This window comes from Passer domesticus, chromosome 6, assembly GCF_036417665.1.
Source record: "Passer domesticus isolate bPasDom1 chromosome 6, bPasDom1.hap1, whole genome shotgun sequence".
NCBI lineage: Eukaryota > Metazoa > Chordata > Aves > Passeriformes > Passeridae > Passer > Passer domesticus.
In genome coordinates, this window is record NC_087479.1 from 46,689,923 (window position 1) to 46,705,640 (window position 15,718).

The window sequence follows — 15,718 nt, forward strand, 5'->3', positions numbered from 1 at the left end:
TCCAGCTGAACATCTATGATAACCACCCAGTGAAATTGGATTTATTGTGAGAACAGGCGCTGCAGAGGGAAGGCAAACAGCCTGGGAATCTCCCCGAGACTGTCGGTCAGGCAGGGGGAAGATGCCAGCAGCATCTTTGAGCAGGCTTCTGTGGTACCTGCACTGCTGCAAATGTTGGGAGCCGTGTGACTCCTCCTCTCCAGCAGCAAACTGCACAGGGAGGAGGCCCTCTGCCAGGCCCTGCACCAGAGCCTGCCTGCCCTGAGACAGCTGCAACCAAAAGGAACAAAAACACACATGGAAGGAGATTGCAGGATGTAAGAACAGAGATGTTGCACTCCTGAGCTGGGACCCTCACACAGCTGGGGGACCCTCCACTGCCCTGGCTGACCCAGCTATGACTAGGATGTCCCCAAAAACCACCTTCAGGTGGTTTTTGGGGACATCCTAGTCATAGCTGGGTCACTGACAACATCGCAGGCAAAATCTGTCACCTGTGAGTTGCACTGTGCCCTTCTCTGCCAAGACTGGGCAGCAGTGGTGATGCAGAGAAGGTGACACAGAGGGTGACAAAGTCCTGACTAGGGACAGGGATGTGGTGTGGCATTATTTTCTTCTGGTGGTAAGCCTTAGCTTTAGGGATTTACAATCCATTAAGCTGCATGAGATGCTAACAGAGACACTGCTGAGGATAAAAAGGTGTGGGACACATGAAGCATGGATATCCCAGCTCCCTGTTGTTTCCTGTGTCCCTCCCTGCACTGAGGTCATCTTTTTAGGCTGGAGGTGTAAAGTGGAGCTGCAGCTTGAAAATCTTCTCACACCTTGCTCTGATGGCTGCACATTCATCTCCAGCCCTATGGACCCACCACCTCCTTCAGAGGCCTCTGAAAAAACCCAACAGCTCTGGCCTTGATGCTGTGCCCCACTGACTGCAAGAAGCTGTGAAAGGGCCACCCAGGGCACTTGCCTCACCCCAAAACTGCTCAAGAGAGCCACATGCCTCTTGAACAGCCCCATGAGTCTCATAGAATTTTCCTTAGAGACACACTGAGCAGCATGTCCTATTCAGCAGCCTCCCCTGTGCACTGCAGGCTCAAAGGTCCCCACCAAGAAACAGGGAAGAGGTGACATGTCACTCTGCTGTGCCATCAGTTTGTGGCAGCAGGGAGGAGGGGATCCAGAGCTGGAAATCCTCCCTGGGCCAGCAGCTGCCACGCCCCACTCCTCACCTCCAGCTCTCACAGCGGAAGCTAGGAGACCTGCAGGGGTATTAAGGATGTGTTTTACAGCCCACCCTCACGGCTGCAATAATGAGAGCTGGAGAGCAGCAGCCGGAGCTGTTCAGAGACCGGCTCCCCAAGCAGCTGCCGGAGGTTTTGCGGCAGCCCGCAGCCTCACCAATGAGTTTTGCGCCTGTGCTTTGCTGGAGACCCTCTGCCCCGCTACAGCTCCTGGCAGCTGAGGGGGCTGAGAGCTCTGCCCAGCTCTCATTAAAATGCCTGTGGTGGCTGGGAGCTGCTGCCAGGGCGGCACGTGGCAAGGAGCAGCGGGGCATGCAAGCGAGCACGCGCCTCGGCTTGCTGCGGGAGCAGCCGCCACGCCGGCATGGCTGCCTCGCTGCTGCGTTGTCTTGGTGGCCATGGTGGTGCCTGGATACCCCCTCTTCATCAGCCCAGCCCCCTCGGGGACATGCTGCTCCCAGCACTCTCACCCATCCATCCCCAAGTGTTAAAGCATCCTGCTGAACTGAGGTACGGCAGGAGGTGACAAGAGCTGGGGGGACCTGCAAAAGCCCAGCTCACACCTGCATTATGCTCAGTTCTTATGACAATGAGCCTTAGTGCTCGGCCGAGCATCTCTGCCGCAGGTTGAACTGAAGGACAGAAAATGGAGGAGCCTGGCGAGCTGCACATCAAGCCCCAGAGCCGCTGGGAAAATCCCTCTTTGCAAAACGCCATCTCCCTGACTCGTGCTGGGTGGGAGCCTGTTGGTGCCGGCAGCTAAGCCGGGCGGCATGATGAAACACCGCTTACAGCCATCCTTACTCACTGTGCTCCGGGGAGCTCCGGGGCTTTGTCAGCATTTCCTGCTGCCTGGGACGCGTCTGAATTTTCCCCCTGCCTCCATCCTCACTGTTTCCCCGGTACTGTAGTCCCTTTTGATTCAGCCCATCCCTCCCAGCAATGCCTGATGTGGACACAGACACATTTGCTTGCGCATCCTTCCCACAAGCCTGGTGAAATCCTGGTGCTCTGCAGCCTGCCCAGCTTGCCCTCTCCTGGCTGGTGCTCTTTCATGCCCCCCCATCTCAGTGCACTGGAGGGAGATGTCCAGTTTTCAACCAGTCTCTTTTTCCACTCCCCTGTCCAGGTTTCACCATCCCCTCATTTGGTACAAAATTTCATCACCCCACTGTTGACTCGTTTTCTTTCTTTTTTTTTTTTTTTCCCAGGCAGTGAGGATGAGAAAGCCGATGAATCAGCCCTATTATGGATTCATGTGCATTCCCTGTTTCCCCAACGGTCACCCCGAACAGCCTCTGTCCATCTGCTGCTACAGTGCCCTGCTGCCTTCCAACCTGTGCCAGCCCCCCATGCCTTGCAGGCTTCTCCCATAGCCTGCTCCCATTCTCCCAAAGAAACAGAAAACATCTTTAAAAAAAGGCAAAGCAGCAGAAAGGAAGCCCTCTGCCTACACAACCACGGACACACTCCCAGAGCTGTTGAGCTTGATTTTCCTCTGGTGACTGTGCCTGCTTTGGACCAGCCTTACTCGTTCTAAGTAAAGAAAAATGTGTCATTTCCAGGAGTGACTTATTACTAATGACACCATCACTGGGTTATGTGCTTCATGCCACAAAAACCTGTCAGGCACTTTTAGCAGCCTCCCATTTTAAGTGGTGATGGAGGGGAAGTTGCTTGATTCAACCCTTCGGTAATCTAGGTCATCCCAGGCTCGGCATATTTTTAAGCTGCTCCAGTTAATATCCCCTTCCTCCGCGTGCCCTTCGCCCTGTCACTGGGGGGTGGAAACACTGCAAAACCCCTTTCTGAAAGAAGCCACCCAAGATGGGCAGGCAGGGCAGCGCTGGCGAAGCGAAATGGCTCCGGCGGGCAGCTGCCGGGCTGCGGGCAGCAGCGCAGCGCTCCGAGCCGATGGCTCCTTGTTCTCCGCGCCGTCCTCGCCCCGCACACTCTCCTCTGCCCGGTGCCCCCCGCCCCCGCAACCCGGCGCCCGAGGGCGCAGAGATGCTGGCGGCAGATCCTCCTGGCTCCCGCAGCTTTCCTCCTTCCCTTCTCCGCTCCGTCCGCGCCCTCGCCAAGCTCGTCTGGACGGCGAAGGGTCCAGGGGAGCCCGGAGCGGTCCCCGCGGCCAGACAGTCGCACCGGTGGGAGGGAGGGCTGCCCAGCGCCGGGGCCGCTGCAGATGCTCCTGCCCGCTGCAGGCAGCCGCTCACCTGCCTGAAGGAGCTGCCCTCTCCGTGCAGCTCCCGTCCCAGCCCAGCGCCGCGCACATCGCCCCTAGCTGGGCACCGGCCATGGCTCCGCTCCGCTCCCCTCCGCACGCTCCCCGCTCGCTTCCATCGCCCCGCTCGCCAGCTGCCTGCGCTCTTTGTATCGCCAGCACCGCGCTCCGCTCCCCGCCGGCCGCTCGGCAAAGGCGATCTCCGGCCCCCGGGCAAAGCAGGGCTCCGGCGGCGCAGCCCCCTCTTCCCGCTCCGTCCCCATCGGAAGGAATCGCGCCGGGCCGGCTGACAAACCTCTCTTGTCCCTGCTCTCCTTCATCCTCCGCACCCTTATTTTCAGCTTCATCTGCCCCTCGCGCATGTCTGTCCAGAACTGGTCCTCGGAGGGAGCAATCATTACATCCACGGGCATCCAGGCAGCTGGGCTGCGGCTCGCGGGGGCACCTCTCACCGCCGCCAAACAACAGCTGGCGGGCAAACAAAATACTAAAAAACCCAAAAAAGCGCCGCTGCAGCGCAGCAATGCCGGCCTCCCCCCGGCTCCAGCCTTCAGGCTGAACAAATAAAAACCATTAAAAAAAAGCCGAGCGGGGTAGGGGGGCTCGGCGTAGCCCCCTGTGCCCGGCCGCCCCCCTCTCCGCCGCCCGCTGCAGCCCGAGTGAGCTCAGCCCGGGAGCAGCCGCCCCATCCGCCGCCGCGCTCGCTGCGCGCCCGTACCGCGCTCATAGCTAACGGGTCAGGCATGCGGCCGCATTCCTTACTCAGCACACAGACACGCAGCACAACGCCGGGCTGACATATGCTCCGCTCCCCGCTTAAAGGCGCAACCGCGATTTTCTCGGCCGCCCGAAGCCCCCCGCAGCGAGCGGCCGCGGCGGGAGATGGATCGATGGATCGCTGCTCCGCGCCGGCTTCGGCCCCGCGCACATAATATGGGGACGGGAACGTGGTGGGAGGAAGCTCATGCCCACACCTCATTTTAGCACCTGCCAGGGCGGCGTGCGATCAAACCCCCACAACGAAGCGGGGATGCAGCACCACACTCCATCCCGGCTCCCTGCCGCTCCTCGTACCGTGAAGGCACCCCGCGGCTGCACCTCCTCCCCACTGCGGCTCCTGGCAGGACCAACGTGCCTCCCCAAGAGGGAAACTGAGCCACAAAAGACTAAATAACTTCTCTGGGGCTCTTTGGTGCAGGGCAGAGCTGGGGACATGACAGCAGGTCCCTAATGTCGAGCTCATCTTGCCCCTTAACGTCTCCACTGAGAGCATCACCCAGGAGGATGCTCATCCTGGAGAGGTCCCAAAGAGCTGGCAGGAAAAGGGGCTGCTGGCACTGGGCTGCTCACACCTGCACGTGGCCATGTCAGATGGAGTTATCTGCCTGCTCCCAGCAAAGCAGGACCATGGTCTGGGGGAGATGTACCCTCTGCCAAAGCCTCCTCCTGTGCAAAACTCCAGCAAGAGGGGACATGTAGGAATAGCCTTTCCTGGTCTCACTGGGGGTCTATCCATCTCTAGGGGCTTCTGAAGCAGGCAGGGAGTGATGTATTTTCTTCTTTGCATTTGTTCTGGAGGAGAAAATTACTTGTCCCCCGCTTCCCACCCGCAGAACTCCTTAATACATCTCCACACAGCTCCTTACGAGTTTATTGCTCTGAGCCCAGGCCTCCAGAAAATCATTCAGGATTATAGTAAGCGGGGGAGAGAGGGGGGGGACATGTATTGTGCCTTTGAAAATCTGAAGCTTTATGGGCTGAAAAACCCCAGGCTGAGCCATATGTGAGTGACTTCAGTGTTTTTCCTTTGAATGACATCACATGAGATGAGGTCATTGGCATTAACTAAGTGCTGTCTCCTCCCCCCCACCCCGAGCGGAGCCAGCCTCCTAACGAGCCTTGTTGTTGTAACAAATATGGTTTGATTATTATCAGATGTGGGTCAGAGGTTGGATAAAATTCAAAGCGTGCTCCAACTAGGCTGGAAGAGAGAAGCAGCCTTCCCCCACAAGCCATGCTCGGGAAGTGACTACCACAGCACGTCCCCAGGGGGATGTGTGGTCCCCCACATTTGCCACCACTGTCACTACAAGGGAGGGCGCATGATGCTGGTGGCCAGTGCCAACGCCGGCCAGGGATGGAGATCCCTCTGTGTCCCACTGCCACTGCACCAGCAGTGCTCTATCCGTGCTGGGGGGTGATCCAGCTGTGACCTGCTCTGGTGGCCGTGGCTGGGGTCTACCGGGGGGACGTAGTCACTCTGCTGGGGTCACTGGGTCATGCAGGGGCAGTGGGCAAGGGGGATGCTGCAGGAAGCATGTAGTGAATTAGGGGGTGCAATACTCAACCTGCCCCTGACAAAGAGATGCACAAACAAAATTTGCCTTTTTTCACTGCCCCTCTGGTTGTCCATCTTCCTCAGGTTTCCAAGAGCCCTGGTCAAAGTTATTTTGGTAATGCCAGTGTCCTTCACAATGTGTTTGGACTGAGATTTCAGTTCAGAGCTCCTGGGAGCACCAGGCAGGAAGCTGGGCACGCCACCTCCAAATAGACCTCAATGCAGGAGGCTTACCAGTGTCCCACACCCCTCTGATCCTCAGCAAAAGACAATTGAGCACAGATAACCAGCACTCCCCTTCCTCCACCAGTGTGAAGCCCAGCCACATGGAGATGCCACTTGCAGCCACCATTCCCCATTTTCTGCACCCTTTTGCCAAAACCTATATAGGGGTTGGCACCTGGGGCAGGGGCAGCTGGCAAGCAGAGAGATAAAAGACAACATCCATAGTGCAGAAATACATTCCATTTATCAGCTGCTGCCCCTTGTCCCTTTTTCCCAGGTGCTTCTCCTGGCCAGGATGTCACCCATCCTGCCTCCAGCCCCTATTTATCAGACAAGAGGTGCATCACCCAGCCTAGTCAGCCTCACTTCACTCTCATTGCCACAGCACTCGCTGGAAAAACATCTGCTGCAATGGGTTGGAGAGACTCATGTAATCCTCCTGCAAGAGCAGGGAGCAGGATGAGTCCCTGTCCAGCACCCACATACCCTGTCAGGACAGCGCCTATAGCCTGGCACAAGCCCAGCTGGGCAGGGCCAGTGGTTCCTCTCTCCACCCAGCACTGGGACCTGGTAATAATTGCCAGTGACGACCTTTTGCAAGCATGCAGCACAGGCCCAGGGAGAAGGGGGAGGCGGATGAGGGGAGGCAGATTTCTCAAAAGGAAGGAAACTGTAACTGGGCAGTGGCCCCTGCCCATGAGGATCTCTTACTGGGGAAGTTGCCTTCCTCCCCTTGACCTTCCAGAAATGAGAAATGAAATTACACAGCAGTTTTCTAAGGCATAGCAATCAGAGGGCTGCTCTTCCCTACGCCCCTTCTCCTCTGTCCCACTCTGCCTTTGACCCTTTTGCTTGCCTTTTCTGGGTCCAATGGTTAAAAAACACGGCCAGAGGGGGAGGGGAAGCTCCTCAGGGTAATTATAGAATCGGGAAAACAAGCTGTCTGACGACAGCGTTGCTAAACAGGGAGGTTTAGAGCATAGGTCTGGAATACAATCAGCCCTGCACATACATGACCTGGCTTAACCCCTCCCAGGGATGCAGTCACTGGTCCCGCCGGGCCGAAAGCCTCCCAGGCATCTCCTGGTTGTGGTTCAGGGTGAGAAGGGGGCACCTTACTCCACCTCTGGACTGAGGAGACTGGGAGCACTCCCTAGGGCACCCGCCAGGCTGGGTGTCTGAAGTTGGATGCCAGCACCCACTGAAGAGGGGCTAGAGGGCAAGAAAACACAGTCCTGCCCTGGCTAAAGTGGTCCCAGATGGCTTTGCTGTAGGAAAGGAAGCAGCTCCTCCAGGGATGTTTTGCATGAGAGGAAGGGAGGTTCAGAGACTTACCTAAACCTCCAGGATTATAAAAATCACAAACCCTGGTTTGATTTTTTAAAAAAATGCCTTTCCCTCTAGGCTGGTATCAGCATACTACCTCCAGTCCTCTGGACAGTCATAAGAAAAACACCACCACAGGTAATCCCCATGCACCTCACCACTTACACCCTGAAGAAAAGCTGGATGTAAGCCCCTGCACAGCCCTTCTTACCCCTCTTCCATTCCTGACCATCATGTCAGCAATTTTAGATGAACAACAACCAGAATCCCCATTCACATTATTTACAAAGCTGGTTCTTCAAAAATCCCAAAAATCTGGGAAAAGCAAGAAATTGAGAGTCCTGTGGGAGCTCTTTTTCCTGCCTCATCCCACTCCTGTACCCTCTTCACTCATACCCACACTCCTGCTAGCTGAGCATCTGCTTCTTTGGGTTCATCACAGTATGCTATGGGATGGAGATGGTCACAGGTGGACAGAGGTGCTTGCAGGAGGTTCAGAGACAGTGATCAGACTTAAAGGAAAATCTTGTAGGTACATCTGATAGATTCATGCCAGCAAGTCCCCAAGTGCTCTTAGACATTACAGCCCGAGGGTACCTGAAATAGCCCGAATGCTTGACCTCCAAGGGCACCTTCAGGCCCATGTCCTGAGCAGAGGCTGTGCTGGGGTCAGGGGACAGAACGCACCAGCTAGTGCATTCTGCACATGCTGTGTCTCCAGCAGACACACTGACAGCCCAAACTCAACAGGTGAAGTGTGATGCTGTGCAGAGCGGGTGATGAGGAACATGACCATCAAATCACCAGCTGCACTCAGGTCCTGCCTCCCCACTCCCATCAGACAGCTTGTGACTGATAAACCCTGAGATTTGCTAACGTGGTTAGAGCATTGTGCTAGTGACACCCATGGGTTTGATTCCTGTATGGGTCATTCACTTAAGAACTGGACTTGATGATACTTGTGGGTCCCTTCCAACTCAGAATATTCTGTGATTCTGTGATGAATGCGTGGATATTTGGGGTATTTTCTTCCTTAGGTTTTAGTTTATTCTTTTTTCTTACATTGAGTTTATAAAGATACCTCAGTCCTGGTTCTGGATCCTGCTAAGCTTTTATCCACAGCATATGCCATGACAACCTTTGGACACACATGCTGCCACTCCAGCCTCTGAGACTTGGACTAAAGGCAAGCCCCTCTGCTCTGCCCTGCTTCTGCCCTGCTTTCCACCTGCCTAGCTTGGCTTTTTTCATTCATCTTCTCTTTCCCTCCAGAGCAGCTCCAGCCCAATATGTTTCAAAAGGAGCAGGCAGCAAGGGAATGTGTAGCTGGCATGTGGCTTCTCACCAACACGACACGAGAAAGCATTACGGAATTTTCAGCCAAGGATGAGCAAAGCCATGTTCAGTCACCCTGATGCTTAACCTCTTTTTAGGACTGTCCCTATACAGAAAAAAAAAAAAAAAAAGTGTTTTTTCTTTCTGACTTTAGGGCTTTTTTTTTTCCTTTTAATTAAAATCATCTATCTCTGAGTCCTTGTGTCTAAAATAATTCCAGCCAGTTCTTCAGTGCTAAACCCACTCATGCCTGGGCAGCCCAAGTCAGCTCCTGCAATGGAAATCCCCTTTCCTTTCTTGCTACTTCTTTTTGCCTGCGGCACAGTCACCTGTCTTTGGTGGATTCCCCAAAATCCCCAGAATCTCAGCCGCCACCCAGATGACTGCAGCCATGCAATGACAAGTCTCTGCAGCCGTGCTGGAGGGCCATGGCACCGCCGGCCTGGAGAGGACCTGGGTCCCGGCCAGCCTGCTCGCTGAGGAGGATGGCGAGTGAAGGGCTGGGAGGGATTTGTCGCTGATGATATTGTTACATTCTTTCCGAATCCTGGGAGTAAACAGACGCTCCAAATTTAGAAGGAACAGGACTGGAAAATTTAAACATTCCTTGAAGAATTGGTACAAAAGGGGGGGAGGGGGGGCGCTGAAGATGATCTCACAGGCGCTCCCGAGCCAGATGAAAAGCTCATGACTGGAGTTCAGAACGCAACTGAGGGGCCTGTTTCAGGTCGGAGCAGGATATGGCAGCGGAGACGCTCCCCCAGCACATGGAACTGAGCAAAAGGAGCCTCTGCCGTGCAAGGGGGGTCCCAAGCCCTGCACCCCAGGCTGTGGGGCCGCCACTGCCATCCTGGTTTTATCTCCAGCTGGCACATGGCTTTGAGTGCAGGAGGGAGAAGCCCGGTGCTCAGCCTAAGGACCAGAAGCAGGGACAGGATGAGTGACTGAGCATCATCTGCACCAGCATCCCAAGCCCTCAGCTGTCGCTTTAGCCACTGAATAGAAGAAAATCTCCACACTGCCCGCTGCAGCTGGACAAAGGGAGAGGAGCTGGTGAAGCTCAGTACCCACCAGCTCAGCACCACACACAGCTCTGGACAGGCTCCCATTCCAGAGCTGGCACATGGGAGCTGTCAGGGAGCAATGGAGCCAGACTGCTGCTGCTGCTGCTGCTTCATAAGCAGATAATGCCTCTTAATAAAAACCAAGCGGGTGGTTACAAAGGGGAAGAATAAGGGAGGAAAAATATAGCAAAATTTAAAAAAAAAAAGGAAAAAATGGAAAAAAAAAGCAGAAAAAAAAAGCAAAAAAGCAAGGGTTTGTGCTGAAGTAAACAAAGGTTAAAGAACAGTCAGGCTCCTGCAGGAATAGCAGAGCTGGGCTGGGAGGGAGGGGGCATTACGTAATGCAGGAAAAATGTTGGCTCCATTCAGTTTTCCACCACTTCATGTGATGTCAGGAAAACCATATAAATCAACAGTCTTTCTGCTCCCACGGATGGAGGGCAGCAAGCAGCACTATTTATACTTACACAATTAAAAAAAAAAAAAAGAAAGAAAAAAGAAGAGAAGCTGATGATTTCCAAGACTGGGAATAATTGACTCAGATTCTTCCCTGCCAGCCACTGGAATCACAGCTTCTGGGCTGTTAACCCTTGAGGGGTCCCTGGCACCAATCCTGCCGCCCCCAGCTCCCCTGTCCTCACCTATCAGCCTCCATCAGCTGCTTCAAGGGTCAGAAGGTTGCTGGCCTGGAGGGGAGCAGGAACAGCCAGGCCTGGTGTTTGCATGAGATGGGGACACGGAGGCACAGGCCCCAGCACCTGCTGGGGCTGAGAGAGCTGGCAGCACAGAGGGGCTGTGGGCTGTGCAGGGCTGCCACATGCAACTGGGGACCCTCAGGACAGCTTCCCTGGGGTAACGGCACCCACTGAGGGACAGGCTGAAAGTCTCCCAGTTCTGGGATTGCCAACCCACTGGGATCACAAAGCACCTGCAAGGAGAATTCAGGCACTTCTGAGACACCACAGGGGTTGGGGCAGGACAAGGTGCTTGAGGCCAGAGTGGACAGACCGAGGGGTTAAACCCCACAAGGGCAAGGGTTCAGAATCAGGCCCACTCACACATCCTGCCCTGGACCCCCCAAGCACTCCAGAGCTGTCTCTACACCAGCCCACCGCAGGCAGGAGGAAGCTGTGCCTGTCAGCAAGTGTGCCCAGCCTCCCCTGGATGCTCTGCACAGCCATTCCAGTCATGATTTCCACGTGAAACACGCCGCCATGACCCAGTGTTCTACATTTCAGCTCCAGTTTTTCCCCCTGCTGGTGGCCAGTGCTCCACATAAGGCTGAGGCCCTGCTGCGCTTTTAATTTGGGAGGCTTGAGCTTTGCTTGGTGCCTAGCACACCCACACTCCTGCCTGGGGTTCCTGCAGCCCAGGAGGATGGAGATGGCTGTCCTGATGATGGATGGAGCAGTGTGCCCAAGTGGGGGACAGCAGGTTTGCTGGCAGGGGTTTGGTGGCATGCTGATGGCTGAGGGGTGGCACACTCCTGGTGTGTGCTGTGCATGCTGGGGGGCACTGGCACTACGAGGCTCCCCCAGGCCTTAAGGCAAGAAAAGGCTGTGGGGTTTTCAGGGACACCTCACGCAGCCCTGTCTGGCTCCAGGAGGACTCAGTGGTGAGGGCAGGGGTTTGCAGCCAGCACACAGCTCTGCTCCTCACCCAGCCCTGGGAAAGTGGCAGCGGGTTAGGGGGTGCCAGGGTCACACCCCCAAGGCTATTTCCTGACCCATCCCTATGACTAAGCGGGTTCCTTCCCAGATGCAGCTGAATCTACCATTTCCTTCTCCTGCACCACATGCCAAGCTGTGCCCTAGTTTATGCCACAGTGACCTTGGAACTGCAGGGACAGCTACTGAGGCAGGCCAGGGACTGCCATAGACAGATCAGGGAGGCATCCTCCAACACTGGCCTCAGCAGAGCTCCTGCAACCCAGGCCACAATAATTAGCTTGAACATGATTTCATGTAGTCCCTGCTTGTTTTTTTTGGTACAACCCAGGGCCAGGGGGTTTAATCCCACTGTTTCTCTGCTCTGCTCTCCCCACCACAATGCCGCTGCTCTAATTCAACAGCACTTACCCCTGCCTTGCATGGGCAGGGCTCCCTGAACGCCACTTGCCCATGCTACCTTCCCCCCCACAATTACCCTCTCCCAGGGTCTGTCACTCTGGAGATGTGGCAGTTCCCTGCATGCCTGTGGTGTCCCAGGGCACAGGGGCTGGTACCCTCTGCCTCAGCCCCAAAGCAGTACCCAATTCCCACAGGATGAGGACAGGCTTGAGGGACAGAGGTGATTCCCATCTCTGTGCTTTTGGCACTGTTCAGGAGCGTGGCTGAGCCCAGTGGGACTGAGGGGCTGCACTGGGCAGTGCCTGCCCACCATCCATGGGCAGAAAGCTCAAAGGCAGGCAGCCACCAGAGCAGATGCCTGGCTGTCCCAGCCAAGGGGAATCAAAGGCATCTTCAGCTCTCCCTCAGGCAGTTCCCCGCCTTTCTCTTCTTCTCTTTGCTGGGCTGGAGCTTTTCATTCATCAGTCACCTGCCTCGCTGCAGAAGGGCTGTAATTAGGGCAGCACGTGCCTCCTCTTGCCTGCACATTTGTGCCCGGAGAACATCATCTCCAGCAGACCCTGACTCACTCAGGAATGACCCTCTGCCCCTGCCATCCTTCTCCTTTCCAGTACATCCATGGATTTCTTCTCCTGCCCTCCCTTTAACAGCAGCAAGAGGGAGCAGAGTGCCTGAACCGGGTCTGGTCCTTGGCACAGTGACCAGGGATGAAGCAACACAGGGATGGGAGAACAAAGGGCAGCTTTTGGATGGCTGGATCCATGCCACCACAGCTCCTCTGTACCCTCCTCTTTCATTCACCCTGGCTGGCAGGGAGATGGACAGTGCAAGGAACGAAGGCATGGGGAAGACCCAGTGATGCCAGCCTGGGCTGAGCCTCCTCAGCCTGCCTGCAGGGCTGCCTTCCTCCACCACAGCCACTGGTGGCCAGGGAAGCGGCTGCACATGGACACAGACAGCCACAGCTCTGTCACTCCAGGCTAAGGCATGAGTGCCCCTTAGAGATGCAGTGGTAACCCAGGGCTCCTACCTGTGAGGATGGAGACGCTGTGGAAGCAGCTGTCCAGCTTGCCCAGCAGGATGGAGAGGAAGCTGTCAGCAGCCAAGCCGGTGACGTCCCGTGTGCTCTGGTCGTAGACCACCACGTCCTGGTGGTCTTCTGCCTCCACCTGCAGGGGAGCGGCAAAAAACGGGCATCAGAGAAATGGGCTGAGCACTGAGGATTCCACAGCACCATGGGAAGCAAAGCTGAATTTAGTGGTCACACAAGCAGGAAATTCCAGCTCCACATCATTTCCACAAGCTGGTTTTAACGACCAAATGGAGTGTCCAGCCAGGCTGGGACTCTGCTCCCTGGCTGCAGGTGAATGTGTCGGTAGAGCTGCCCACTGGCACACTCTCACCAACTACAAGTGCTTTTGAGCATCCTACCTAAAAGAGGGTCACTCCTTCCCACCTCCCACCCTCAGCTAGCTGTTACTTAACTGCATCCCAGAAATCACCATGACTTCTTCCACCACTTCCTCCCCAGCCAGCTTTTGCCCTCAGACACTCCTCCTCAGCCTGGCTGGTGTCACAAGGACAAGAACACAGGGATTTGGGAGTGGTTCTGCAGACAGAGGTGCTGCCAGCACAGCCTTTGTGCTGTGGCTGGAGTCAGCAGGGGCTGGATCAGGGCTCAGCCTGGGGACACCATGCCACTACATGTCACCCCAAACAGATCACCCCTAAGGGCCGAAGAAGAGGGAAAAACTGGTTTTTTGCTTAGTGGATGCTCTGGGTGATGCTCTTTCTTCCTTTTGTAATGTGTTCTGGGGCCTGCACAGTGCAAGGATAAACTGGGAAGAGGGGAAGGAGCTCCTGGGCTGCTCTCGTGTGATTTTACATACCACAAACTGCACCTAGCTGCCCACCACTGCAGGGATAAACTGGGGCAGGGGAGATGGTGGGATAACCTCCAGGCAGGAGTCCCCCCACGCCTGGTGATGACTGGATTGCAATGAGAGCACTCAAGGCACAGCCTGACACTCCCACACCTGCCTGAAGGTCCATGCACCAAAAAGAGATAAAAATCCTCACAGAAGCATAGCTCAGCTCATCTGCTGAAGAGCTGGGTGTATGGCACACACCTGCCCTGAGAGCGCCTGCCCTTCCAGCTGGCAGGGTAAGGCACATCCATCACATCATGGCAGGAGGGGAGGCAGCAGCAAGCAGGGAAGGAGGGAATGTGTGCAAGCTGCTCTCTTCTCAGCAGCTAGTGCTGGAGCTGCCCACTGGCCACCCTGTGCCAAGCCCTCTCCAAAGTGTCTTTAGGAGACCACTTGAACAAGGTGGATACCACCTCGTTTTGCTGTCTCACTGCCAAGCCCTGTCTCACCACCAGAGCGGATTCGCTCAGGGTTGCTGTCATTATTAATGCTGCTTTCACACCCTGCTGCAGGTGCTTCCCTGCTCAGCAACGTGAGCACCATCCAAATAAAACTGCAGGGAGCCCTGATTCAGCTGAGCTCATCACATCTCCGCGCCGCAGCGGAAGGACAGCCCCGCACCAGCAGGAATCCCCGTCGGGACACCACGCACAGCTGTGCTCCAGGAGGGGGCTCAAGGGACCCACCTGGCCCCAGCCTGGCACCAGGGACTGCAAGGCAAACTGGCCCCACGGCTCAGCAGGATGACAGGAGGCATGAAAGGGCAGGATAAGAGGGAAGAGAAAAGGACATGGGAATTCTAAAATAAGACACTGAAAAATGACTGGAGCCACCTGAGATAAGCCAGATGAGGATCTACTCCAGCATCTTTTCCTCAGCCAATCCTGACGCAGGACTTCTGTGGGAGGTCATCCAAGCACAGCTGGAGGGAAACACGGTGGCTGACAAGCTGGTTCAGAACTGGGAACCTACCTCAGCAGCTGCCTAGCCCTTCAAGGCTCCCTAGCACATCCCAAACACCCAGTTCTCACCCAGAAGTCCCATGCCAGCAAAAACATCTTTCCCCAAAGGCACAGTGAGGCGGGAACCACTCTGTGGTGGAGTAGGGGCTCATTCAGCTGCACAGTCCTGCATGAGGAGGCTGCAGGAGCTCTGGCTGAGCAGCATTATCCCACAATAGGATTTAGTGTTCCCTCCACACGGGAAGGCTTTGTTTGGGCCATTGCTGCAGGGTTGCTGCGCGACGGCAGAGATGTGCAACACGGTTTACATCTTATTAAAGTTATAAGGTTTCACTCAATGTAAATGCCAAACAAGTGCTGGCCTCACATGGCCTGGCTGCAGAAAATAAATACCTGGCCTTCTGGGGTGAGTATACCTGCAGGAAGGTCCTGAGCAGCCCTCATGGAGCATACAAGGATGCACTGGCATCCCAGCTCCTCACCACAAAGGGAAATAAGACACAGACATTTAATCAAGCACATGGGTCTCCCATTAATCTCATGCCCTCCTGAAATGCCCCATCTCTGGCTTTAAACATAGGGAGGCTAAAAGCTAACTGGGACAGAGGAGGGTAAAGCTGAAGAGATGCTCCATACTAGATTCCTGCTTCTGCCAGGTGCTGGCATAGGACAGGGATATAGCTGACAACAGAGGTATTCTTCTGTGAAGCAACACTTCCACAGCAGTTGCTGTCACCCCAAAACTGCTGAAGTAACCCCAGGCATCACCCTCCAAACAGAGTCCCCACATCCATCTAGCAAGGGACAGGAGGGCCAGGATGAAGCAAGCTTTTGGCTCCAGACAAATGTTGGTTTGGGCTTGCAAACCCACGCATGCCTTTGAAAAGCTGCTGGCCCACTCCAGGGCTGGAGGTGCCCCAGAGCAGCTCCCCATGAACAAATATCCCTCCTGCTAAAATCCTGGCTGGAGGTGTATGACCAGCCAGGAGCCAGGACCACTTGG

At 55.5% G+C, this 15,718-nt stretch overlaps 1 protein-coding gene across 7 annotated transcripts in view; it reads right to left on the reverse strand.

Moving 5' to 3' along the window:
• Positions 1–15,718, reverse strand: part of DUSP8 (dual specificity phosphatase 8) — a 45,928-nt gene that overhangs the window by 12,282 nt on the left and 17,928 nt on the right. For 5 of the 7 annotated variants that reach the window (XM_064425213.1, XM_064425215.1, XM_064425214.1 and 2 more), the window contains exon 3: positions 12,856–12,994. In XM_064425213.1, coding sequence (XP_064281283.1) covers positions 12,856–12,994 — 139 coding nt within the window. Of the gene's footprint in view, positions 1–3,763; positions 4,178–4,230; positions 4,463–12,855; positions 12,995–15,718 lie in introns of those variants that run through there. The other 2 variants (XM_064425218.1, XM_064425219.1) reach the window with 2 other exon arrangements.